The 26,207-nt window shown below is 38.8% G+C and overlaps 1 protein-coding gene across 1 annotated transcript in view; it reads left to right on the top strand.

The window, feature by feature from the left end:
• The window catches only part of SLC38A6 (solute carrier family 38 member 6), a 68,219-nt gene extending 56,123 nt beyond the window's left edge, over window positions 1-12,096 (top strand). The window contains exons 11-16 of the mRNA XM_005685945.3: window positions 2,117-2,196; window positions 2,665-2,765; window positions 8,706-8,830; window positions 9,972-10,116; window positions 10,225-10,319; window positions 10,506-12,096. Coding sequence (XP_005686002.2) covers window positions 2,117-2,196; window positions 2,665-2,765; window positions 8,706-8,830; window positions 9,972-10,116; window positions 10,225-10,319; window positions 10,506-10,643 — 684 coding nt within the window. The 3' untranslated portion in view covers window positions 10,644-12,096. The remainder of the gene's footprint in view (window positions 1-2,116; window positions 2,197-2,664; window positions 2,766-8,705; window positions 8,831-9,971; window positions 10,117-10,224; window positions 10,320-10,505) is intronic.

Raw genomic sequence — 26,207 nt, 5'->3', positions numbered from 1 at the left:
AGTTATTAACAGATACTTTCGGTTGATTTTTCACATTTCAAGTTTTAAGAGATTTGTGTAACAGAGTCTCTTAGGTCTTTGTACCTGTACCTAATTAATTTTCATGAAAGTGCTAAGTATAGGGTTGCTTACCAGAAGAATAATATTATTTAACACAGGGTGGCCCATTATGAAACAGCCACCTTTTTTTTTTTTTTGGCATGCCTTTAAATGGAGCCTGTTTTAAATGGGCCACTGCCTAAAAGAACAGATTTACCGAATGTCTGGTCTGGCCAATAAGGTCCTCTGTGGATACAGACTTCCTGTTGCCCTCTGGACTTGTAAAGCTAAATAGCCAATTATATCAAAAACTCCTCCCCTGTGAGTAGAACCTTGGTCTGTGGCTAAACAGCCTCATGATTGGACCAGCAATTGAGCACTGACAATATGTCTTCTGGCTGACATTCCAAAGTTAAAATTTGTGATGCCTATAGCAGAAGCTGAAAGACCAAGTCCCCCTGCCTTCTATGAGAGCCCTAAGATACTGGAAATGCCTGCAAGAGCCCCTGAGCATCAGCAGAGGAGACAGGAAACAGATCAGGATGATTTCTACTTTAACCGTTCTAGAGGAGCTCCATGTCTTCCTTGTTGCTGTAGGCTTCTTCATGTACAGTTTTTGATTTTCTAAAGTGGAGGTCCCAGATGCTAGAATACCTTCCACTCATGTACAACTGTATTAGTATAGCATTTTAGTGTGATAACTCCTCCATGCAAAATTCTCCTTTTTATTCCCCAGGTTTTTTGTTTTTGTTTTTTTGGGGGGCTGTGCTTCATGGCTTGCGGGATCTCAGTTCCCTGACCATGGATTGAACCCAGGCCACGGCAGTAAAAGCCCAGAGTCCTAACCACTAGACCATCAGGGGACTCCCTTACTCCCCAGTTTTAAAATGAGAAATGTCTGTCTGGCCCCACAAGGGAGATTACCACATCTTTTGCATAGTAATGGCTTCCATGTGCCTTAAAGATTTAGGTAGGGTAATTAATAAGTCAGGAAACTGAGAAATATATGAAAGAAAGTTTGTGAATTGAACACTCATTCCCCTAATTTAGCCTTGGGAAATATTCCAGCTTTTCTTCCTCCCAGCTCTCTTCAGATATTTTAGGGGGAGGTCTTATGTCTGAAGATAGGTCTTCAGTCATTTGGAACTTCTTGTGCTAAAGAGCCTTACATTAGTTAAGGAGAAATTTTTTGGAGTAGAAAAGAGAAAGTAAATCATTACCATGCACTTGTAAAGAACAGTATTTTCACTTAGATGGTAACTTTTGTTTGTTTTGTAACTTTCTCTGGTTCTTAATTATTCTAAATTTAAAAACAGCAACAACTTGTGATCATACATTCCAGTGGATCACCAAGAATTTGTTGGTCTAGACTAAATCATGTTCAATCCCATTGAAAGAGACCCTAAAGATGCTGCTGCTAAGTCACTTCAGTTGTGTCCAACTCTGTGCAACCCCATAGACAGCAGACCACCAGGCTCCCTGTCCCTGGGATTCTCCAGGCAAGAAAACTGGAGTGGGTTGCCATTTCCTTCTGCAAAAATGCTAAAATGTATTAATACATTCAGTATTCTCTTAGAATAAGTGGGTACTTAGGTTGACTTGGTGAAAGCTGGTTCAAAAGCATTAAGTATTGATGCTGCTTAGGGTAGTAAGATATATTTAAGATTTCCTAATACTTACATTAGGAAAGACTGAGAATTATAATGAGATCATTTCTAAAATGTTATTATATTTGATTTTACCTAAATGTTATTTATCTTACCTAAATTATTTTTATCTTACCAAAATAATATAGAAACAGTAGTGATTGTAGTAAAAGCAACATGGATAGAAGCAGCCAAGAAATATTTCAGCTGGTACAGACAATCCACCTATCAAGTAAAATACTTGCTGGTGACCATAACTGTGTGTCTCATTTAACACTAACAACAACAACGTGTTTTATAAACAGATGATTCATGAAAAATGAAATAAATTTAGCTAAATTTATTTTTTTTAAACTGAGTTTATTTTCAAATGAAATAGGAGTTTCAACAGAGTACAATTTAGTAATTTAATCTTAAAAATTTTTTTTCAGAGTGCTTATGCCATACCAACCATGGCTTTTTCATTTCTATGTCACACCTCAATACTGCCCATATACTGTGAACTTCAAAGGTACTATAGAATCCTGGAATATATTAAATGTATTCATTATTTCTTTTGACTTCTAGGACTTTCAGACTGAATGATATTCACCTCCATGAATCCCTTCCCTCTTATCACTTGATTCTAGGTGTTAGTTCTGTCTAAGTTGAGAATATTTCTTGGAAGCATAATCCTTTGCACAGTAATTTAAAATCAGGAATTCTGTTGTGTAGTTATTAATGAATCAGGGCTTGAGTAATTAAGGAATCCTTATATCTATTTATTTAGATTAATTCAGATGGTGCTAAGTTGCTTCAGTCGTGTCCGACTCTGTGACCCTATGGACTGACTATAGCCTGCCAGGTTCCTCTGTCCATGGGATTCTCTAGGCAAGAATACTCAAGTGGGTTGCCATGCCTTCCTCCAGGGGGTCTTCCCAACCTAGGGATCGAACCTGTGTCTCTCTCTGATTCTAATTTTGCCATTTTCGCCTTTTAGCCCTTCTAAGAAAAGGATGCAGAATGTAACCAATACAGCAATTGCTTTAAGTTTTCTCATTTATTTTATATCTGCCCTCTTTGGGTACCTCACTTTTTACGGTAAGTACCTTATTTCTTTATAGATGACAATATAAGCTGTTCTGTAGTTGATCTCACACCTGAATATGGACTTTGTTTCTGCCTTTCATTAGCAAGTTAATTTGTTCAGGCTGCCAGAATTCAGTGCACGAGTGTGGTAGTTCTACAGGTCTTAAAGAACTAATTTTCTTTCTTTTAAAAGAGTGGATCAAGTTCAAGATTGATAACTTTACATGAAAATTTTCTTAAAATATACACCTAAAAATAAAATATTGGGCTGAGAAACACTGAAGTCTTTCTATGAAGGAAAAAAAAAAAAGGACAATAATGATTTTATTTTTTTTAAGTTGAGATTTCAATATATTAGACTCTAGTTCAGCAGTTTGGGAGATTGAGAGAATCAGTCATCTTAATGGCAAAAGAACAAGTCAAGGAAGGAAAGAGTTTCATACTGGAATGTAGTTGTACACTTGGGTCAGAGACCTCTGCCTTCAGACTTAATCCACACAGTTCTGCGGTGTGTATTCACCATGACCTTTCTCCCTAAATTCTTAAAAGATACTTTTAAATTCATAAAAGTGAAATTTTCTTTTATTTTTGAAAAGTTACATGCTTAGTGTGTTTTTCTCTCTTCTGATAAGAACCTCAAGAAAAACTTAAAAGTCTAGAACAAGAGAAAAACTTGTAAGCTCTCTTGTTTAATTTGCAAACACACTTGTTTAATTTGTAAACAAACACATAATAAATTACACTCAATTTATCAAATTCTTGAATGCACTTTTCAGTTTATGAATGTTCTTATAACAAAACTCCAGATAGATGGCTATTATTATTCTGTTTTGACACTGATTTCATGGTGAGTGGCCTTGTGTATATGTGTTTCAGGTTTTAGACATTCACAATGAGATGTAATGGTTTTGCCTGCCTCTTAGATATTTTTCAGCTCTAACAAGTTTTTGGACATTTACTTGCATAGCCACCTTTCCTAAGCCCAGTAGAAAGGGTCTGGATTTTGAAACCCAACAAATATGGTCCAAAAAACCACTCTGCTCTAACTAGCTATGTGACCTTGAACAGGGTACTTCACCTTACACTACCTTCATCTCATCTGTAACACAGAGATAATTGTATAGAGTTGTATTGAAGAGGCCACAAGTTGTATGTAAAATGCCTGTTACCGTGTCTGGCACACAGCCTTACTGCAATTATTTCATAACTTCAGGTGCTCTTTTTTTAGCACTATACTTCTCTCCTTACTCTCATTAATAAAGTCTAATTTAAATATACTAACTTCTGTATATTATTATTAGTGTATTATCTTAGAGTTTTCAGTGTGTGAAAAAGTTATAATTGCTCTCTATAGTCCTTTTCTGGCTAACTCTACATCATTTCAACAGTAACAAAAGCAACTGATGAATCGAAATCTGCTCTTGCATTTTAGAATTGTGTCAGCTAAGAGAGGTAGAGCTCTGCACACCATCAGGAAGAGCGTACTTCCTACTTCCAACATGATCATGGATACACTACAAGGAAAACTAAGAGAGATTGTTTAATGTTTTTTGATCATTATTAGGGAAACAGCATTTTTGAAATACATGAACTATTTTTGGTTGTTAGGTTTGTTTTTGTACAGAGTTGAGCACCGTAAGACCTGTCTGCAGCAATGAGATACTCCAGCAGGGTCTTTGTTGGGAATTCAGCAAAAACTTTGTAGAATAGCTGTATGTTTTTATAAATTGAAATTGTCACCTGGCACAAATACTGTTCAGTTCAGTTCAGTCACTCAGTCATGTCCGACATTATGCAACCCCATGAACCACAGCACACCAGGCCTCCCTGTCCATCATCAACTGCTGGAGTCTACCCAAACCCATGTCCATTGAGTCAGTGATGCCATCCAACCATCTCATCCTCTGTCCTCCCCTTCTCCTACTGCCCTCAATCTTTCCCAGCATCAGGATCTTTTCAAATGAGTTAGCTCTTCACATCAGGTGGCCAAAGGATTGGAGTTTCAGCTTCAACATCAGTCCTTCCAATGAACACTCAGGACTGATCTCCTTTAGGATGGACTGGTTGGATCTCCTTGCAGTCCAAGGGACTCTCAAGAGTCTTCTCCAACACCGCAGTTCAAAAGCATCAATTCTTCAGTGCTCAGCTTTCTGTATAGTCCAACTTTCACATCCATACATGACAACTGGAAAACCATTGCCTTGACTAGATGGGATTTTGTCGGCAAAGTAATGTCTCTGCTTTTGAATATGCTGTCTAGGTTGGTCATAACATTCCTTCCAAGAAGTAAGCGTCTTTTAATTTCATGGCTGCACTCAGCATCTGCAGTGATTTTGGAGCCCCCAAAAATAAAGTCAGCCACTGTTTCCACTCTTTCCCCATCTATTTGCCATGAAGTGATGGGACCAGATGCTATGATCTTAGATTTCTGAATGTTCTAGTTAGGGATCTTCAAAACTGAGAAAAGTCCAAAAAAATGTGCCTCCTTTTATTCCCTATGGATAAACAGAACTATCTGGAGGAGACCTCAAATGCCTACCGATTTCTAGGATAGCCGAAAAGTAGTTATGTAAAAATTACCATGAGATGTTAGGAGCTGTGTTAAATTTTATGAAAGTTTATATTAAAAGGGAAGTGGAGGAAGGATGGATTTTAATACATCTGTTGAAGTAACATTTATTATGTAAGCAAGGTGTTTTACATACTTTGCCTAACTCATACCTTACAACTCTGCAAGATACAGGTTCAGATAGGTTGGGCACCTTGGCTAGTACCTGTATTTAATGAAGAATGAGTTGGGATTTGAATCCAGTTCTGACTCTCTCCAGAATCAATGCCTGTATTTCTGTGCTACCTTCTCAGGAATTATGCCATAGAATCCATTTTCCCATCATTCTCAGAGTGAACTTTTGGAAAAACCTGGCTTACTTAAGTTCCAGGTATATCTCTATCTACCTACCTACCTACCTATATATGTATCTGTCTTTGCTTGAACACAGAGACTAAATATTTTCATCATGTACATGAAATGTTTCCTACACAGGGATTTTCTTGGTTATCGAGTAAAAGTTGTCTCTGACTTAACCCTTCTCCACTGACTCAAATTCTTCAGAATATCCACATTTTATGTAATGGAGAACTGTGCATCTAAGAAAAATCACACGGTAGGTTGGTAGGTAGGTGATAGATAGAAGGAAAGAAAGAATGATATAAAAGTAGTTCCTTCTTCAAAGACAGAAGAAGATTTAGGAATTGGTTTGCTGTTCACAGTGTTTTCTTTTTTGCACTGAAAATCTTTTACAGTATTTTTCTGTTGAAATAGCAGTAGCTTTCAGTCTTTCAGAAAGAAATTGCTGGTTGAACCTGAGGCCTTATCAGAAGGGCTTGTCAAAAAATAAGGCCTGGATGGAGTGACCTGTCCAACAATAGTGGCATGTCTCCTGAATTAGTCCAGTGATCTTTCAGTTATTCTGCAGTAATCTTTATAAAATCATCCCCTGTTTGACAGTGTATATTAAACAGGACAGCCACCTGGCTTCAGTAGAATATATATCTTGCAGAAATCACTGTTAGGTCCTTCCTGAGATTTGTAGAGATTTGTCTGAATCCGGAGAAGTGTGCTGTCCTCTATCCCTTACACATGTTAAGGCTCAGCTAAGAACACAGAACTGCTGGCTCAGGAAAAAGCCTTTTATCTTGGGAAAGTAGATATGTGACAGGTATTTTGAATTTGTAATAAATCTAGTTCCTCAGGCTTCTGGAGCTGCTTGGAGTCCTTTTATTCAGTGTTTTTAAGACTCAGTTAATATCTAAATTTTGTCAGGTTAAAGGGACCAATAAGTATGTACCTAGATTAATGATATTGGTTCTGATTACAGATGTTGAAGCATTATAAGGTGAGGAACAAAGTGTTCCTCTGGTGAGCAGGCCAAAACCCAAATGTTGTGTAATAACCAGACCATTTTAAAAGTCTACAAAGTTGTTAAGCAATAAGTGTTAATAACTCATTTTTATGATTCAGAAAGTAAAAATAAAATAGTTTGCCATGTTTCTCCAAAGACTCACAAGTATCTCTCATAGTTGGGACTAGAATTCAGCTTTCCTGGCTCTCCTTAATTTCTTGCCTGGCCCGTTAGTCCCGCATTATGTCAAGTATGTCTTTGATACTTTCCACAATTGGTTTCTATTTCATTTCCATTGTTACTAATCTAGTTCAGATTCTCATTACTTCTCAGTGATTGTGAGAGTAGCCTTCTGTTAGTCCTGTTTTGGATCTCTTTTTCTTCCAGTCTGTCTTCCTACTTAGTTTAAATCATAACATGCTGTTCTTCAGAAGCCATTGCATCTCTGTGGCCTACCAGATTGAGTCCTGACCGTACAAATAGCTCTGTTGCTTGGTCATTCATGCATTTCTGGCCTTATCACCCGTCGCTGTTGGCTCTATAGTGCAGTGCAGTCTTTCAGCCTCTCTAGTGCTCCTGGGCTGCTCGTTTTCTCAGATGCAAATTCCCTTTGTTACTTGGTGGCTTCTGCTTGTGCTGGCTTTTGCTTCCAGAGAGAATTTCTCCCTCAATATCTTTGAGTGTGAGCACACACAGGTTAATTAATGTCATGCTCTCAGTAACCCTATAGGTCAACATATTATTGTCCCCATTTTACAGATGTAAAAACCAAGAGACTCAAAGAAGTTAAGTTGCTACTAAGTAGTAAATTTTGAATCCTGGTCTGTTCAACCCCAGAATTCAAGTCCCTCTTCTACTATCTTGCTGCTCACTATCTCAGGATGACTCTCTTCAGGTTTTCCTGAATTTCTTTCATGTTCATCCCAAAGCCATAGTTATCTTTCCCTGTTCAAAATCAGCATAGCTCTTTGTTTAGACCTTCTGCCACTTAAGTGTGTATCTATGTTTATACACCTTCTATTATATGTATGTGTCTTTCATCTTATCACCCTTTAAATTTTAAGGTCTTTGAAAACAGAGTTGTGTTTGATTTGTGTTTAACTTTCTCCAAAGTGACTTTCCCAGAGCATTCAGTCTCAAATTAAAAAACAAAACCCACCACTGTATTTTAAGTAGAACCTCATCTTTCCCTACACGGCAGTGATACGAAGTTCTCTTGAGTACTCACTCTTCACAGCCCTCGCCTGGCCTGGGGTGAGGACGACATAAGGGTAAAAGCAACACCGGGGAGCAAAGCATGGTCTGCTCGCTCCGATTCTGCCGCTGACTACCACACCAGCTTGCTGAGGGGGTCATTGCCCTAGCATTGCAAATCTATAGATGAAATGTTGATGAAGCAGGTAACATGCATGAGACTGTAAGGTCCTAGAAAACATCATGATATTAAGGAAAGGCTTTGACATCAAAAAATTTGGATGTACAGTCCTGCCCCTTTGTCTTGTATGATCTTGGGCAAGTCAGTTAATATTTTTAACCTGGTGGTTTAGTCACCAAGTCATGTGTGACTCTTGCGACCCCATGGACTGTAGCTCGCCAGGCTCCTCTGTCCATGGTATTCTCCAAGCAAGAATACTAGAGTGGGTTGCCATTAGCTACTATCTTATATTGTTATCATAGGGACAAAATTCAGCAGTACACATGAAAGCATTTTACAAAATAACACAGATGTTTCTTAAAACTTTCCGATTATGGAAAAGTTCTAAAGAGATTTTTTGTTTGAGATTAAAAAAATATATATATATATATATTCATTGTCATAATTTTAGAGTATCTGCCTGGGCTAATTTTTAGTTTCATTAAAAGACAGCAAGTTCCAAGAAGATGTTTGACTAATGGGTCTGTGTTTCGTAGGATAGGAAGAAGGCCAGAGATGGATTTGGTATTGGGAATCCAAAATCTGTTAAGATGTATTTGTGCAAAGGAAAATAACGTTGCCATTATTAACATCTCAGTAGTTTATAATGTGATCCTTATTTTTTTAAATTTGCAGACAATGTGGCGTCAGAATTACTGCAAGCTTACAGTAAATACTTGCCGCATGATGTTGTCATCATGACTGTGAAGTTATGCATACTATTTTCTGTGCTTTTGACAGTCCCTCTAATCCACTTCCCTGTAAGTACTCTTCAAGGTTTTGTTCCTCGGTGTTGCAGCTCCCTAATATGGCAACGCTAATTCTTTACAGACTAGAATGTTTGAATCACATCTAGCCTTGTATATCTTATTCATTTGTCAAGGAATTGATCAAAGACCTCATACTTGCATATGGCCCCATGAAAGCACAAAAATAACAGTGAACCACTAAACTAATTTGTGCTTTTTCAGATTTAGTTTAGATTTACGCTTTCCCACAGCATTGTTTCCAATTTAGAGACTATAGTTGTTCTAAAGTTTTTGGGTTTTTTTTTCCCCTTTAATTCTGTATTCAAAAGAATGTGTATGAAGAAGAAAAAGTCAAGTCAGCAAAAGTAAGCTCCTTCTGGTTTATTGGAAATTTATTTAGTTTAATCTTAGTCACAAATTTTATTTGCTCTAGAATTATAGTTAAGGGGCAGAATGGATCTTCATTCTGCATTAGTTGTGATACATAAGAATCTTAAGAATTTCTGGGAAAATAGAAACATAAACTTTGAGTACAAATGCTTCTACATGAATATCTTGAATCCCTAAACAGTGAGTTCCTGAAAACATGAGCCTTCCCGATTTTTGCCTCCTTCCTGTGTGAACTGCAGTGCCAGGAGTGCAGTGGGGGCTGGATAGAAGTTTCTGGGCTGTGACCACCTGTTGCCTGCCTTGGCAGTGGGAAACATCATGGACTAGTTTTCTTATTTACATGCTGTGAAACAATAATATAACATAAAACAGTAAATGGAATTTCTTTACCATGGCATGACTTCTGTTTCTGTTTTGAACCATTTGTTCTTTTACCTGCTGAATTTCGTGAAAATGATACCCTGAGATTTCTTCACACAGTGTTATGGTTAGTAATTTTGAAAATTATGCAACCTAAAGAAATTGCATGTGATTATTTTTTCAAGAATTAAACCAAGACAACTTTTATGGAGCTCACGCAGATAGGTACATTTCTTAGTTTATGTGCAGTAAATATTTTACAGTAACCATTTAGGCTATACTTTTGGCATCTAAATGGTTTGGAATATCATAGTAACCATGCCATACATGGGTTTCCCTAAGCAAGCAGTGTGGGTTTGATGCTTCCTCTTTGCTTAAATCTGTTTCTTTTTCTGTTTTACAGGCAAGGAAAGCTTTAATGATGATGTTTTTTTCCAATTTTCCATTCTCATGGATTCGCCATTCTTTGATCACTCTAGCTCTCAATATTATCATTGTTTTACTTGCAATATATGTTCCTGACATTAGGAATGTATTTGGTATAGTTGGTAAGTTTTCTATTTCAAAAATTCCATTTTCTAAAATAGGTAAAATAGTCATCCAGTCTCACATCTGAATCTGGCATTATTCTTTTCTGTTTTTCTCCCCACTTCAAGGTTCCAGTACATCAACGTGTTTGATTTTTGTGTTCCCAGGACTGTTTTATCTTAAAATGAGCAGAGAGGATTTTCTCTCATGGAAAAAGTTGGGGGTAGGTTGGGTTTTGTTTGTTTCTTCTATGAATCTTATTTTAAGAAATAATTTGTCATTTTTTAATTAAGTCTTTTACCTAAATCAAAAAAAGTTAATATATTTTGAACTATATACATTATTGGAGAGGGTGAAGGTTTTAAAAAATACTTCTAATTTTTCTTTATCTTTTTGCTTATTTCTACAGGCATTTGTTTTGCTCATCTTTGGTATTTTGGTTGGTAATTTTAGTTTAGCACTCATTATTTTTAATTGGATTAATGAAAGAAATTATTTTCCCACTTCCTATGAAGAATATTTTACCTCCTTATGCAAAAAGGAATGATTATGGAAGGCACCTTGGATGAATCCTCTTTATATGGGTTAACATTTTTGCAAACATAACAGAAAAGCAGAACAAAACAACAGTGGGTAGGAGAAAGTAGATGTAGCAGTTTTAATCAAAATAAGAAACAAACTCAAAATGCTCTTAAATATGTTGAGCATCTTTGTGAGTTTATTTTTTTGAATTAATAGGGTGGTTTTAATGTTTACAGAGATAACAGCAGAAAGTACAGAGAGTTCTCATATATTCCCTCATTCTAGCACACCCATAGTTTCCCATATTACTAACATCTTGCATTAGTGAGGTACATTTGTTATACTTGATGAGCCAATATTGATATATTATTATTAACTGTAGTTCATGGTTTACATGAGGGCTCACTTTTGATGCAAGCATTGGCAACCACGAATCTTTTTACTGTCTCCATAAAAACCATGAGCCTTTCCTAAAACATTGTTTGGTGGAATCATGCAGTATCTAACCTTGCAGACTGGCTTCTTTCACTTAGCAATATGTGTTTAAGCTTCCTCTATGTCTCTCCATAACTTGATAGCTCTTCTTTTTAGAATCACTGATGATATTCCATTGTATGGATGTACCACAGTTTGAGGCTTCCCAAGTGGCACTAGTGGTAAAGAACCCGCCTGCCAATGCAGGAGACTAAGAGACTGCAGGTTCCATCCCTGGGTCAGGAAGATCCCCTGAAGGAGGGCATGGCAACCCACTCCAGTGTTCTTGCCCGAAGAATCCTATGGACAGAGGAGCCTGGTGGGCTACAGTCCATAGGGTCGCAAAGAGTCGGGCACGACTGAAGCAACTTAGCACACGAGCACCACAGTTTGTTTTTCCTTTCACCTGTTGAATGGCCTCTTGTTTGCTTTCAAATTTTGGCATTGTGAATACAGCTGTTATAAACATTTGTAGGCAAATTTTTGTGTGGACAGATTTTTAGCTTGTTGATGTTCATACCAATACCAGAGACTTTGCTTCTTAGCAGTTGCTGCACTTAGTCTTGTAAGAAACTGCCTAACAGCCTTCCAAAGTGGGCTGTAACAGTTTGCAGTCCTGCCAGCAATGTGTCAGAGTTCCTGTTGTTGCACATCCTCGCCAGCATCAGGTGTTGTCAGTATTTTGGATTTTCACCATTCTAATAATGGGTGTGCAGTTGTAGTAATATCTCATTTTTGTTTTAATTTGCATTTCCCTAATGACATATGATGTTGAACATGCTTATTTACCATCTGTATATTTTCTTTGGTGACGTTCTGATTTTTAAAATTGGGTTGTTTTTCACTGTTGAGTCTTGAGCATTCTTTATATATTTTAGATACCAATCCTTTATCAGATATGTCTTTTGCAAAGATTTTCTCCCAGTCTGTGGGTTGTCTTTTCACTCTCTTAGCAGCATCTTTCACTGAGAAGTTTTTTAATGTTATTAAATATACTGAGATAATCTTTTGTTTCTTTGTTTTTTTTTAAACAAATCAGTACATTGTTTATATACTAAATTAAATCTTAGTTCATGCGTTAATGTCAACATCAGTCACTCATAACAAAACTGTGGGATTATTTCACGTCATATTTTGCCCTGACTCCAAATCCTGACTGAGAAACTTAATGATTTTCCTCTGGTATACAGTATGAGATAGAGCTGTGATGACTGGCTGTGGATTTGAAAGTTCTCTGAGCCTTCTCATTTGTCACTAAAACATGTGACTTTCTACTTGACAAACAGAGACAAATATTGATGATTTATATCATATTTTGTTTGGAAGTTATAGATCATTCCCACCTTCCCATTGCTGTGGCTTATTCCTGGTTGGAAACCAGCAGTTAGGTTCTCCCCTCCCCCACCGCTCCGGGGCGTGTTCTGTGTAAAGGCGCCTTGTTAGCAGCCTTCGAAAGCCAGGGTGTATCAGTAAAATGTAATCCTGCCCCAGAGCACATGTAAAGTAGAGAATTACATGCAAACTGCCAATTTGCATGTATGAAAACACACACTTTTGCAGGTGTCCCCTTGTTTCCCGGTTAGGAAATGGGCTGAAAAACTGATAACTGAGCTGCTCTTTTGAGTTAGATATCTCTTTGGCAACTTGCGATCAGCACAGTGTAATGGAAAAACTCCAAGTTTGGGGGTTAGAAAGACATAGATGAAAATCTCAGTGAGTTTAGATGAACTACTTAACCTCTCTAAACCTCTACTTTCACATCGGTATTAAATGGAGTTAATACCAATTATACAGGGTTGTGTTGAGAGGATTAAAAATTAGGTGCAGACCAAAACAGGCTCTCTTAATAGATTGGATATTTATCCCCTTTTTTTCCATCCCTTCACCTTGACCTGTAAAATGAATTTGCTTTTGGACAAGGACATGGAATTTCTTCCTCTTCCATCTTGCACAACTATTATGTTTATAATCTTTCTAGCCATCACTCACAAGAGAACTGGCCCCATGTGCATTCCTTTTAGTGCTTTCCCACATTTCTATGGGAAATTATAGATCCAAATACAAATAGGTGTTCAGCTGCTAAAATAAATCTAACTCCAGTAATACCAAAATAACCCTAAATCTGCAGCAGATGCAAGGATGTCCCCAGGGGCAGATGTTAAGTGTGATGACAGGTGGGCATCAGTTAATACATTTGTCACCTGCTCACAAGATGGGATCATGGGAGGTTTGGCAAAGGGACAAGTAACCTATTTAACACTGCCCAAAACTTAGTTAATATCAAGAGAAATTATTTGTAGAGGTGTTTATTTTTATTTTACTCTAATGTTCTGCCTTATCTAGTTGCCTGTTTGGAGTTGTAACTTTTCCCTAGGAGTTTGGAGGAACCTAGTAAGATGATTGGTAAAAAGCAGTGCCCCCTTCATCAGGATTTCACATAAAACCTTACTCAAGTACTCCTCAGCATTTTTCCTGGGAAATATAGGCCTTCTCATTTTGGGCTTAATGTTCATAATTTATTAGGTAATAACTATTTAAAATAAAACTAAGTAAAGCACAAAATCTATATTTTTCTAACACTTGGAGACTTGTTTGCCAAATTAAAAGACGAAGTGCTGAGAATATAAATTACTTTCATATGTTGAAGGTGAATGTTTAAATTGTACTTTTTTTTCAGAGAATGTTTACTCATGAGCTTAGCATTTAAATGGTTAAAACAAGCCTTTGAAGTTAACACTCCATTAAGATGAATGGGGGTAGTTCACACCTCTGCTGGTGCTGTATTATTTCAGTCTGGCTGTGGAGAAAACAAGACAGCAGTAGGTTGATTTACTGTGTAAAGGCCCTTTAAACACCCAAGTCTGGAAATCTTTGTGGTTTTTTTCTTTTCCATCTAGAAAGAGAATCTGAAATACAGCACAATTTAGGTTTAGAACTGAAGTCTTGAAAGTAAAGTAGCATAGGTTTTGTTATCTCTGGGAATTCCTAACTGGCATTTGATGGGTGGCTAGTTACCAGGTCGGCCCTACCTCTCTGGCTTTGTTTGCTTCTGTACCCTCGTGTTTCTTCCTATCATGGCACCCTTTGAATTTAAGCTTGGTACCCTGGTATACGGGGCTTCCCAGGTGGCTCAGTGGTAAAGAATCTGCTTGCCAATGGAGGAGGTACAGATTTGATCCCTTGGCGGAAGAGCTATAGCCATTTGACCCTGAAATTATTTGTTTTAGGAATAAGATTATGTGAGCACAAATGAAATGGTGAGCATTGTATGAGATGTTAATGAGTGTGGAAGATCAGATTTTTCTCTTCTGTGTTTTCTGCCCTGTGTATTTGCAGGATCAGGTTCCTAGACAATTTGAGGGGAGCTGGGTGTGGAGAGTGTTTCCATTTGGGCTAACTTCATTGCTGACACTGCCAGTATAGTCTATGGAGATGGAGAGTAGATGCTAGAAACAAAGGGACTCAAACCATCCATTTTAACCTGTTTTCCTTCTTGGCATGTTGACAGTACTCTGGCTGTGTTAGAATTAACCCTATTGGAAACATACTTTGTTTCCTGCAACTCTGCCTATATTTTAGGTGTCATAATTTTTGATCTAAGAACTTCTCAGAACCTTTTATAGAATAAGAAATTAGCTTTTCTAATTTAAACATATAATTTATTCATCTTTCTACCATAATCCTGCTAAATATAGTCTTTTTATAATGAAGCAGGCAAAATGGGAAAGCAAAATTTTGACAAAAGATGAGTAAAAATGTTGTGGAGGTGGTTTCCCCAGTGCCCATCAGGATTCTTTGCTTCTCACCCTTCCTAAACAACCTAATGTATGGTTTTGCTGTCATCGTGATCCAGTGTCCTGGCTTGCCAGCCGGTCAATCAGGATGAGCAATTATGAGGAGCAGGAAGACTCATCTGGGCTGATGGCCAGGTGGACAGGTGGGAGTGAGAGGTTTTTTTTCACCTATGGGACAAAGTAAATGGTGGAGAGGGAAATGGAGTTGCCAGGGGAAAAAAGAAAAGCAGATGAATTAAAAGGCATTATAATATGAAATGTTATAAAGAAAAAACTTGCAGAGAAATGTTTCCCATTTGTTTGAATGTATATGTGTTTTATATTATGTTGATTAGTGCACTGATGCACACCACCAGTAAGGGAGCTGGCTAATTCCACCAAGCAAACAGTTACAGAGCACATATTGTGTACTAGCAGTCTCACTGGACCTAAAGGTGTGAAGGTAAATAAAGCACATTTTTTCCTGAAAAAAAAAGCTTAGATACAACTCAGATTTTTCTGACTGAACATTTTCAGGTGGACTTGGTAAGTGAAACTGCATAACCCAAAGGAGAAATTATATTTCTAAATATTTCATTTATGTATCTCTGTATACACAGATATGGGCGTCCCCGGTGGCTCATGTCTGATGATGGTAAAAAATCTGCCTGCAATGCAGGAGACCTGGGTTCAATCCCTGGGTGAGGAAGATCCCCTGGAGAAGGAAATGGCTATCCACTCCAGTATTCTTGCCTGAAGAATTCCATGGACAGAGGAGCCTGGTGGGCTATAGTCCATGGACTGCAAAGAATCAGACATTACTGGGTGACTAATTTTTTTATACACAGATATATATATACACACATATATACATATATGGAGAAGGAAATAGCAACCCACTCCAGTAGAATCTCATGGACGGAGGAGCTTGGTGGGCTACAGTCCACGGGTTGCAAAGAGTCAGACACGGCTTCACTTTCACTTTCACTTATATACATATATATTAAGGATTTTGGAGTCAAACTTACTTGTGTCCAAATCCCAGCTTTACCTCTTTTTGTCTAATTTAGGAAAAGTTACTTTAATTCTTTGAAGACCTTCTATGTTTGAACACTGAGTTTTCTCTTAATCAGGGGAAATATACCTTGTGTCTTTGTTGTGTGTGTGCTTAGTCACTCAGTCATGTCCAACTCTTGCGACCCCATAGACAGTAGTCTGCCAGGCTCCTCTGTCCAAGGGATTCTCCAGGCAAGAATACTGGATTGGGTTGCCATTTCCTTCTCCAGGGGATCTTCCCAACCCAGGAGTTAAACCCAGTTCTCCTGCATTGCAGGCAGATACTTTACTGATTGAGCTAGCACAAGCTGAAATCAAGATTGCTGGGAGAAATATCAATAACCTCAGATATGCCAGTGATACCACACTTATGGTAGAAAGTAAAGAACTAAAGAGCCTCTTGATGAAAGTGAAAGAGGAGAGTGAAAAAGTTGGCTTAAACCTCAACATTCAGAAAACTAAGATCATGGCGTCTGGTCCCATCACTTCATGGCAAATAGATGGGGAAACAGTGGAAACAGTGACAGACTTTAATTTGGGGGGCTTCGAAATCACTGCAGATGGTGACTGTAGCCATGAAATTAAAAGACGCTTTCTCCATTTGAAGAAAAGTTATGGCCAAGGTAGACAGCATATTAAAAAGCAGACAGATTATTTTGCCAACAAAGCTATGTCTAGTCAAAGCTAGACCCACGTCCAAGGTCAGGGGCAGCGGCTTAGAAGGGCTACTCCACGTGCAAAGTGAGGAGCAGTGGTTGTGCTTTGCTGAAGCAGCCGTGAACAGATACCTCACATCCAAGGTAAGAGAAACCCAAGTAAGATGGTAGGCACTGAGAGAGGGCATCAGAGGGCAGACATGGAAACCACAATCACAGACAACTAGCCCGTCTGATCACATGGACCACAGCCTTGTCTAACTCAGTGAAACTAAGCCATGCCATGTGGGGCCACCCAAGACGGACAGGTCATGGTGGAGAGGTCTGACAGAATGTGGTCCACTGGAGAAGGGAATGGTAAACCACTTCAGTATTTTTGCCTTGAGAACCCCATGAACAGTATGAAAAGGCAAAATTATAGGACCCTGAAGGATGAACTCCCCAGGTTGGTAGGTGCCCAATATACTGGTGATCAGTGAAGAAATAACTCCAGAAACAATGAAGGGATGCAGCCAAAGCAAAACAATACCCACTTGTGGATGTGACTGGTGACAGAAAACAAAGTCCGATGCTGTAAAGAGCAATATTGCATAGGAACCTGGAATGTCAGGTCCATGAATGAAGACAAATTGAAAGTGGTCAAACAGGAGATGGCAAGAGTGAACATTGACAGTCTAGGAATCAGCAAACTAAGATGGACTGGAATGGGTGAATTTAACTCAGATGACCATTATATTTACTACTGTGGACGGGAAATCCCTTAGAAAAAATGGAGTAGCCATCATAGTCAATGAAAGAGTCTGAAATGCGGTACTCGGATGCAATCTTAAAAACGACAGAATGAACTCTATTCATTTCCAAGGCAAACCATTCAATATCACGGTAATCCAAGCCTAAGCCCCTACCAGTATTGCTGAAGAGGCTGAAGGTAAACAGTTCAATGAAGACCTACAAGACCTTTTAGAACTAACACCTCCAAAAGATGTCCTTTTCATTATAGGGGACTGGAATGCAAAGTAGGAAGTCAGGAAACACCTGGGGTAACGGGCAAATTAGGCCTTGGAGTACAGAAGGAAGCAGGGCAAAGGCTAATAGAGTTCTGCCAAGAGAATGCATTGGTCATAACAAACACCCTCTTCCAACAACACAAGAAAAGACTCTACACATGGACATGACCAGACGGTCAACACCGAAATCAAATTGATTATATTCTTTACAGAAAAAGATGGAGAAGCTCTATACAGTTAGCAAAAACAAGACAAGAAGCTGACTGTGGCTCAGTTCATGAACCCCTTATTGCCAAATTCAGACATAAATTGAAGAAAGAAGAGAAAACTACCAGACCATTCAGGAATGGCCTGAATCAAATCCCTTATGACTATACAGTAGAAGTGAGAAATAAATTTTAGGGACTAGATCTGACAGACAGAGTGCCTGATGAACTATGGAATGAGGTTCGTGACATTGTACAGGAGACAGGGATCAAGACCATCCCCAAGAAAAAGAAATGCAAAAAAGCAAAATGGCTGTCTGAGGAGGCCTTACAAATAGCTGTGAAAAGAAGAGAAGCAAAAAGCAAAGGATTGAATGCAGAGTTCCAAAGAATAGCAAGGAGAGATAAGAAAGCCTTCTTCAGCAATCAATGCAAAGAAATAGAGGAAAACAATAGAATGGGAAAGACTAGAGAGCTCTTCAATAAAATTAGAGATATCAAGGGACCATTTCATGCAAAGATGGGCTCGATAAAAGGACAGAAATGGTATGCACCTAACAGAAGCAGAAGATATTAAGAGGTGGCAAGAATACACAGAAGTCTGTACAAAAGAGATCTTCACGACCCACATAATCACGATGGTGTGATCACTTACCTAGAGCCGGACATCCTGCAATGTAAAGTCAAGTGGGCCTTAGGAAGCATCACTAAGAACAAAGCTAGTGGAGGTGATGGAATTCCAGTAGAGCTATTTCAAATCCTGAAAGATGATGCTGTGAAAGTGCTGCACTCAGTATGTCAGCAAATTGGAAAACTCAACAGTGGCCATAGAACTGGAAAAGGTCAGTTTTCATTCCAATCCCAAAGAAAGGTAATGCTGAAGAATGCTCAAACTACCGCACAATTGTACTCATCTCACACACTGGTAAAGTAGCTCAAATTCTCCAAGCCAGGCTTCAGCATTACGTGAACCGTGAACTTCCAGATGTTCAGGCTGGATTTAGAAAGGCAGAGGAACAAGAGATCAAATTGCCAACATCTGCTGGATCATTGAAAAAGCAAGAGAGTTCCAGAAAAACATCTATTTCTGCTTTATTGACTATGGCAAAGCCTTTGACTGTGTGGATCACAGTAAACTGGAAAATTCTGTGGAAAAAGAGATGGGAATACCAGAACACCTGACCTGCCTCTTGAGAAACCCATATGCACGTCAGGAAGCAACAGTTAGAACTGGACATGGACCAACAGACTGGTTCCAAATAGGAAAAGGAGTACATCATGTATATTGTCATGTATATTGACATGTATATTGTCATCCTGCTTATTTAACTTCTATGCAGAGTACACCATGAAAAACGCTGGGCTGGAAGAAACACAAGCTGGAATCAAGATTGCCGGGAGAAATATCAATAACCTCATATTTGCAGATGACACCACCCTTATGGCAGAAAGTGAAGAGGAACTAAAAAGCCTCTTGATGAAAGTGAAACAGGATAGTGAAAAAGTTGGCTTAAAAAGCTCAACATTCAGAAAACTAAGATCATGGCATCCAGTGCCGTCACTTCATGGCAAATAGATGGGGAAATAGTGGAAACAGTGTCAGACTTTATTTTTCTGAGCTCCAAAATCACTGCAGATGTTGATTGCAGCCATGAAATTAAAAGACTGTTACTCCTTGGAATGAAAGTTATGACCTATCTAGACAGCATATTCAAAAGCAGAGACATTACTTTGCCAACAAAGGGCCGTCTAGTCAAGGCTATGGTTTTTCCAGTGGTCATGTATTGATGTGAGAGTTGGACTATAAAGAATGCTGAGTGCTGAAGAATTGATGCTTTTGAACTGTGGTGTTGGAGAAGACTCTTGAGAGTCCTTTGGACTGAAGGAGCTCCAACCAGTGCATCCTAAAGATCAGTCCTGGGTTTTTTTGGAAGGACTGATGCTAAAGCTGAAAGTCCAATCCTTTGGCCACCTGATGCGAAGAGCTAACTCATTTGAAAAGATCCTGATGCTGGGAAAGATTGAGGGCAGGAGGAGAAGGGGACGACAGAGGATGAGACAGTTGGATGGCATCACTGACTCAATGGAAATGGGTTTGGGTGGACTCTGGGAGTGGGTGATGGACAGGGAGGCCTGGCATGCTGCAGTTCATGGGATTGCAAAGAGTCAGACACAACTGAGTGACTGAAGTGAACTGAACTGAGTCAAAGCTATGATTTTTCCAGTAGTCATGTATGGATATGAGAGTTGGACTATAAAGAAAGCTGATCATTGAAGAATTGGTGCTTTTGAACTGTGGTTGGAGTAGACTCTTCAGAGTCCCTTGGACTGCAAGGAGATCCAACCAGTCAGTCCATGTTAAAGGAAATCAGTCCTGACCTTTCATTGGAAGGAGGGATGCTAAAGCTGAAACTCTAATACTTTGGCCACCTGATGTGAGGAATGGACTCATTAGAAAAGATCCTGATGCTGGGAGAGATTGAAGGCAGGAGGAAAACAGGATAACAGAGGATGAGGTGGTTGGATGGCATCACCAACACGATGGACATGAGTTTGAGTAAGCTCCAGAAGTTGGTGATGGACAGGGAAGCCTGGTATGCTGCAGTCCATGGGATCGAAGAGTTGGACATGACTAAGAGACTGAATTGAACAATGGAAACGTTCTCTGTTAAGCCCTGAATTGAATATAACTCCAATTTCATTACTTGATGTTTCCTCAAATTACATAGTTTCCAAAACCATGTATCTCTTCTCCATTCTCTGCTTTCAACCAATAGTTAGCAGCCTGATCAGAAAATAGTGTTCTAGAAATAATCCTGACCCATGCAGTTTGTTTTCACTACTGATGTATTCTGTCCCAGAAAAAAATAATTTTTGTAGTTTTGTAATACTCTGTTTTTACATCAGTTTTTTCACGATATCATTACACTTTAGACTTACAAAGTGTGTGATCATGAATCTTGATTCTAGAGCATTAGGGTTGTTTCCTGCTTTTTGACATTCTTCCTTATCTTGCCCTTTCTTCATCCCATGAAAGAGGATGAAAATGTTCACAGATGAAAATGTTCGATGACCCAAGACTAACTACCGAACCCCAGCCCACCACTAGAAACCTTTCTTTCAAGTCATCGTTAATCTCATCTCTGGGTGCAGTTATTGAATTCCTATTCATTTAGCTAGCTTTTCTTCAGGTCCCCTGGAAGAATCTCCCAAGTTAGTAGGCACAACCTAAATTCTCACCTATTCTTCGTGTTTCTAGTTGTTCTTGGCCATTTGCTCTTGTGTGCCACACAGTGACCTCAGACTCAGTGTGTCCAAATCTATCCCCCTCCACGGTTTTCCCATGGCTGTCAGTGGCCCCACTCTTTTAATCTAGCCTCTCAGCTGGTTTTCTTGTTTCCATCCCTGCCACCTGCAGTCCATGTTCACAGTACAGGCAGAGTTATCGTTTAAATATGTAAGTCAGATCACTTCACCACCCTACTTGATTTTCTCCCATGGTTTCCAAGCTCACAATGCCACAGCCTACAAGGCTCAGTTTCTTTGGCACCTACTCATTTCTCTGACCTCACCTAATATCTGTCTTTTGCTTGTCTCTAGCACGCAGGCTTGTCTGTCTCTTGAACACACCAAGGTTGTTGCTGTGGGCTTACTCTTTTCCCTTGTTAGACCATTCTCTTCAAAGACCTTTGCAAGCTTGGCTCCTCATCATCAAGCCTCAGCTCAAACATCACCTTCTCAGAGAGGTCTTCTCTGACCATCTAATGTAAACAAGTGACTCCTAGCATACAGTCATGATTTATAACTTTACCCTATTAGACCTGCATATTTTTTTGTTGCCTGTGTCCATTGGACTGCGAGTTTCTGAAGAACTGGGAATCATCTGTCTTCTTTATCACCAATCCCTTAGACCCTTGAAGGGTACCTAGCAATTGGGAGTAGCTTAATAAATGTGTTGAATGAATACATAAATGAATCTTACTAACTATATATCTTTTTACTCTTTACCTCTAGTTTGTCATCATATCAGTTCTTCCTTTGAAATGTCTCCTAGATTTGCTTTTATCCTATGCATACTCTCCTGCCAGAACCTGCATCTGAGCCTCATCGCTATGTGCTTGGTTTGTGGCAGTGATTTTCCACCCAAGTTATTTCCTTTTTAGGATCACTTGGGGAGTTTTAAAAAATGACAGTGTGCAGGCTCTCAGTTCAATTCAGTCACTCAGTCGTGTAAGACTCTTTGTGACCCCATGAGTCGCAGCACGCCAGGCCTCCCTGTCCATCACCAACTCCCGGAGTTTACTCAAACTCATGTCCATTGAGTCGGTGATGCCGTCCAGCCATCTCATCTCTGTCGTCCCCTTTTCCTCCTGCCCCTAATCCCTACCAGCGTCAGGGTCTTTTCCAGTGAGTCAACTCTTAACATGAGGTGGCCAAAGTACTGGAGTTTCAGCTTTAGCATCATTCCTTCCAAAGAAATCCCAGGGTTGATCTCCTTCAGAATGGACTGGTTGGATCTCCTTGCAGTCCAACGGACTCTCAAGAGTCTTCTCCAACACCACAGTTCAAAAGGATCAATTCTTCGGCGCTCAGCTTTCTTCACAGTCCAACTCTCACATCCATACATGACCACTGGAAAAACCATAGCCTTCACTAGATAGACCTTTCTTGGCAAAGTAATGTCTCTGCTTTTCAATATGCTATCTAGGGTGGTCATAACTTTCCTTCCAAGGAGTAAGCATCTTAATTTCACGGCTGCAGTCACCATCTGCAGTGATTTTGGAGCCCCAAAATTAAAGTCTGACACTGTTTCCACTGTTTCCCCATCTATTTGCCATGAAGTGAAGGGACCAGATGCAATGATCTTAGTTTTCTGAATGTTGAGCTTTAAGCCAACTTTTTCACTCTCCTCTTCACTTTCATCAAGAGGCTTTTTAGTTCCTCTTCACTTTTGCCATAAGGGTGGTGTCATCTGCATATCTGAGGTTATCGATATTTCTCCCAGCAATCTTGATTCCAGCTTGTGCTTCTTCCAGCCCAGTGTTTCTCATGATGTACTCTGCATAGAAGTTAAATAAGCAGGGTGACAATATACAGCCTTGATGTACTCCTTTTCCTATTTGGAACCAGTCTGTTGTTCCATGTCCAGTTCCAACTGTTGCTTCCTGACCTGCATACAGGTTTCTCAAGAGGCAGGTCAGGTGATCTGGTATTCCTTCCTTTCTCTTTCATAATTTAGCACATATATGTATATGTCTGTAGGATAAACTTCTAAACATTTAACTGAATTCTTAGTCAAAGGGTATGTGTATGCATTTCTAATTTTGATAGATATTACTAAATTGTCCTCCTTTAAAAGTTTTACTGATTGATATCCCCACCAACAATGTAGCAATTTCTTATGTGTACCATTCCCAGGAAAAGGGTGACCTCTGATATTTTCAGGAGGATTGCTGTCCATTTCTGTTGCTTTTCCAGGATTCTCTATAATCTTCTCAGAAAGATCAACCAGTCTTTAGATCTGTTAACAGGTTTCGTTAATTTGAATATTCAGCATAAGGACTGTAGCTGACACCAAGTCAAAGTGACAGTATAGTCCATGGAATTCTCCAGGCCAGAATACTGGAGTGCATAGCCATTCTCTTCTCCAGTGGATCTTACCAACCCAGAGATTGAACCCAGGTCTCCCACATTGCAGGCAGATTACGAATTTAGTAGATAACAAATTTTTATTCCACATACTATAAAGTATCTTAAAAAAAAAAAGCTCTACTCTATCGAGTTTTACCCAATTCAACTTTTTATTATGAAACATTTCAAACATATGTATAAGTTGGAACATGTCCATGTACTCACCATGAAAATTTAATGTTTGTTCATTTTTTGTACATATATATATATTGAGTGGTTTACAGGTAAGCTGCTGATATCCATTGAGTATTAAATAAAGCTGAAAATTTATTTTATGTACTATAAATCACCTTTTATAAACAGATCTACACACTGTTGTGAAAAATGTTTCATATTTTTCTTTTTTTTACAAGTTATGTCCCTTTCTCCAAAAGGATAAGAAGTGTTTGATGGCATCTGGTATGTTCTTCTTAAATATCAAAAGACTTATATCCACGGAAGAACAAAGTTTAAGGGAAGTAGGGGGTGATCAGGTGGCACCAGAATTTCTCTTAGTAAGGGAAATATCTGTAGTGTCTTTGTTTAGGAAAATATCTTGATAAGTCATTTGAGAATGACAAGTAAGAGACCTTATACATTTTCACAATGTGAGAGTACTAAAGGTCTGTGAATATTGTACTTTAAAATGGTTAATTTTGTATTATGTGAATTTCAGTTAATTAAAAAAAAGTGAGCCCCTATGAGAATGAGTTGACTGGAGAAGAGGAAGTGAAAGTGGGATAGCTAATACAATTTGCATGAAAAGAGCGTGGAGAAAGAGGTTGAGGTGGAGCAGAAGGAAATCTGCAGTGGGTGCTGAGCCATGGTGGGGGTCTAGAGTCTGAGGAAAAGCAGCTAAGAATTTTAAGAGCATAAATGTCTAACATTCAGTTTTAATTTGCTGGCCTCCATCTTCTGAAACCAATAAAAGTCAGTGATACACAAAAATGCCTTGTGTGAGCAGGAGCGTGTGTGTGTGAACCCTTCTCTGGAGCCACACAGGGCAGAACAGTGTGGCACATGTGCCAGCGAGGTGGTCCAGAAACCTTTGAAAAGGGGCACTTCAGAGCCAGAGATAAGCAGAGCACAAACAAGTCACCACTGCTTCCTCCCAGAGTCCTTGGGGAGTCGGAGGGGCTGAGACTGTCCTCATAGGAAGAGGTGGTTGAACCAACTTAGCCTGACTCTCAAAGAGCAGGCACCTTTAGTTGACATCTCAGTGGCACTAAAGTATCATTTCATTGACTTATGGGTTCATTCTTGATTAATCATCCATCATATTTGTAAGGAAGTGCCTCTTTCTAAAAGCCAGCAGACCAGACCTTCAAAGAAGTGGATCTCACGGGTGTCAGCGCTGCACTTCCTAACACTTTCCCTTGGAGTCATCTTCCCAGATTCTCTAGAACCAAGCCTGGTGCTTCAGAGGCTGGGCTCCCAGAGGCTGCCTTATATAAACCTGAGGTGTTTTTCATTTGAAAAATCCAACCCCTTAACTTGACTTCTAATTGGATGGTGATAGTAGGAAGTGGTGGAGCCCCTTGGGAAGGGCACTCCTATGGGGAAAGAGGGAAGACCGTTTTGTAGCATTCCCTAGTTCTCTTATAGCATTCTCTAGTTCTCTTAGTTCTCCATTCAAATCTGAGAGAGATTTGTGTGTTAAATGAAGGTTGTCAGTCTCATAAAATAAAATGATAATGATGAGCAAGCCCTTATACATATGGACCAGGCACCATGCCAAATCTCATGTGATCGGAGACAGGTGTAGTTAAATCCCACCCCCCACCCCTGCCATTTAATAGATTAAACATTAAAGTTTAGAAAGGTTATGAAGTTAAATGACTTGTCCAAAGTCACACATCCAGAATATAAATAAGTTTGACTGTAAAACCTGTGGGCATAAATGTCGTGCTAAGTATAAGCAACTGTTGGGGTTTTTCCCATAAAAAGGTTTTGCTCATAGATGTATAGTCAATATTGACTGTGTTGAAGTCTGCTTTATTCATTTTAAATGTTGCATATAAGCCTAAGTCTGTTTTGCACGCCAACCAGACAGCATTTGGGCCCATTATGTGTCCTCTGAGTCATGGTCTGTTGCCAAAGCATTGTTGTGAAATATTTCAGAGGAAATTCTAGGCAAAGAAAAGTTATGTGTTCCAATATTTGTCAATCAAACTTAGAGAAATCTTGGCTCCTTTGAAAAACAGAAATCCACTTCTGTGTTCTATGACTCTCTATAAATAACAGTTTTTAAAAATACAGATATAGCTCAGACCATCAACACTCTAATTCATTGTTTTCAAAACTGAATTTCTTTTGAACTGAAGAAGAAGAAAATGGAATTTCTTCTTTCTTCTTAGAACTTCAAAATAAATTTGGGGACATTCATAAGATTGCCAACATTATTTTGCAAATTGGCCAAGGTCATTAAAAAAAACTTGCCACCATTCATCACCATCCTTTAATATAAAAAAGTAAGGTCATGTTATAATAAAATAGTCCTTTAAATTCAATAGATCTAGATTTGTTAAATGCTTGCTATTATATTCCTTTTTTTTTTCCTCAAGGACCATGAAAACTTACTCACTTTCAATATTTGAAAACTATTGGTCTAGATAACCAAAGTCTATATTAAAAAATTCAGTAAAGATTTCGGTACCTCTAATGCTTACTGACTTCAATTATCTTATATTCGAAAGGATATATATATGTGTGTGTGTGTGTATATATATATATATAAGATCTTGGTT

Source organism: Capra hircus, chromosome 10 (genome assembly GCF_001704415.2).
Source record: "Capra hircus breed San Clemente chromosome 10, ASM170441v1, whole genome shotgun sequence".
Taxonomy (NCBI): Eukaryota; Metazoa; Chordata; class Mammalia; order Artiodactyla; family Bovidae; genus Capra; species Capra hircus.
This window is presented reverse-complemented; position numbering and strand designations above follow the sequence as displayed.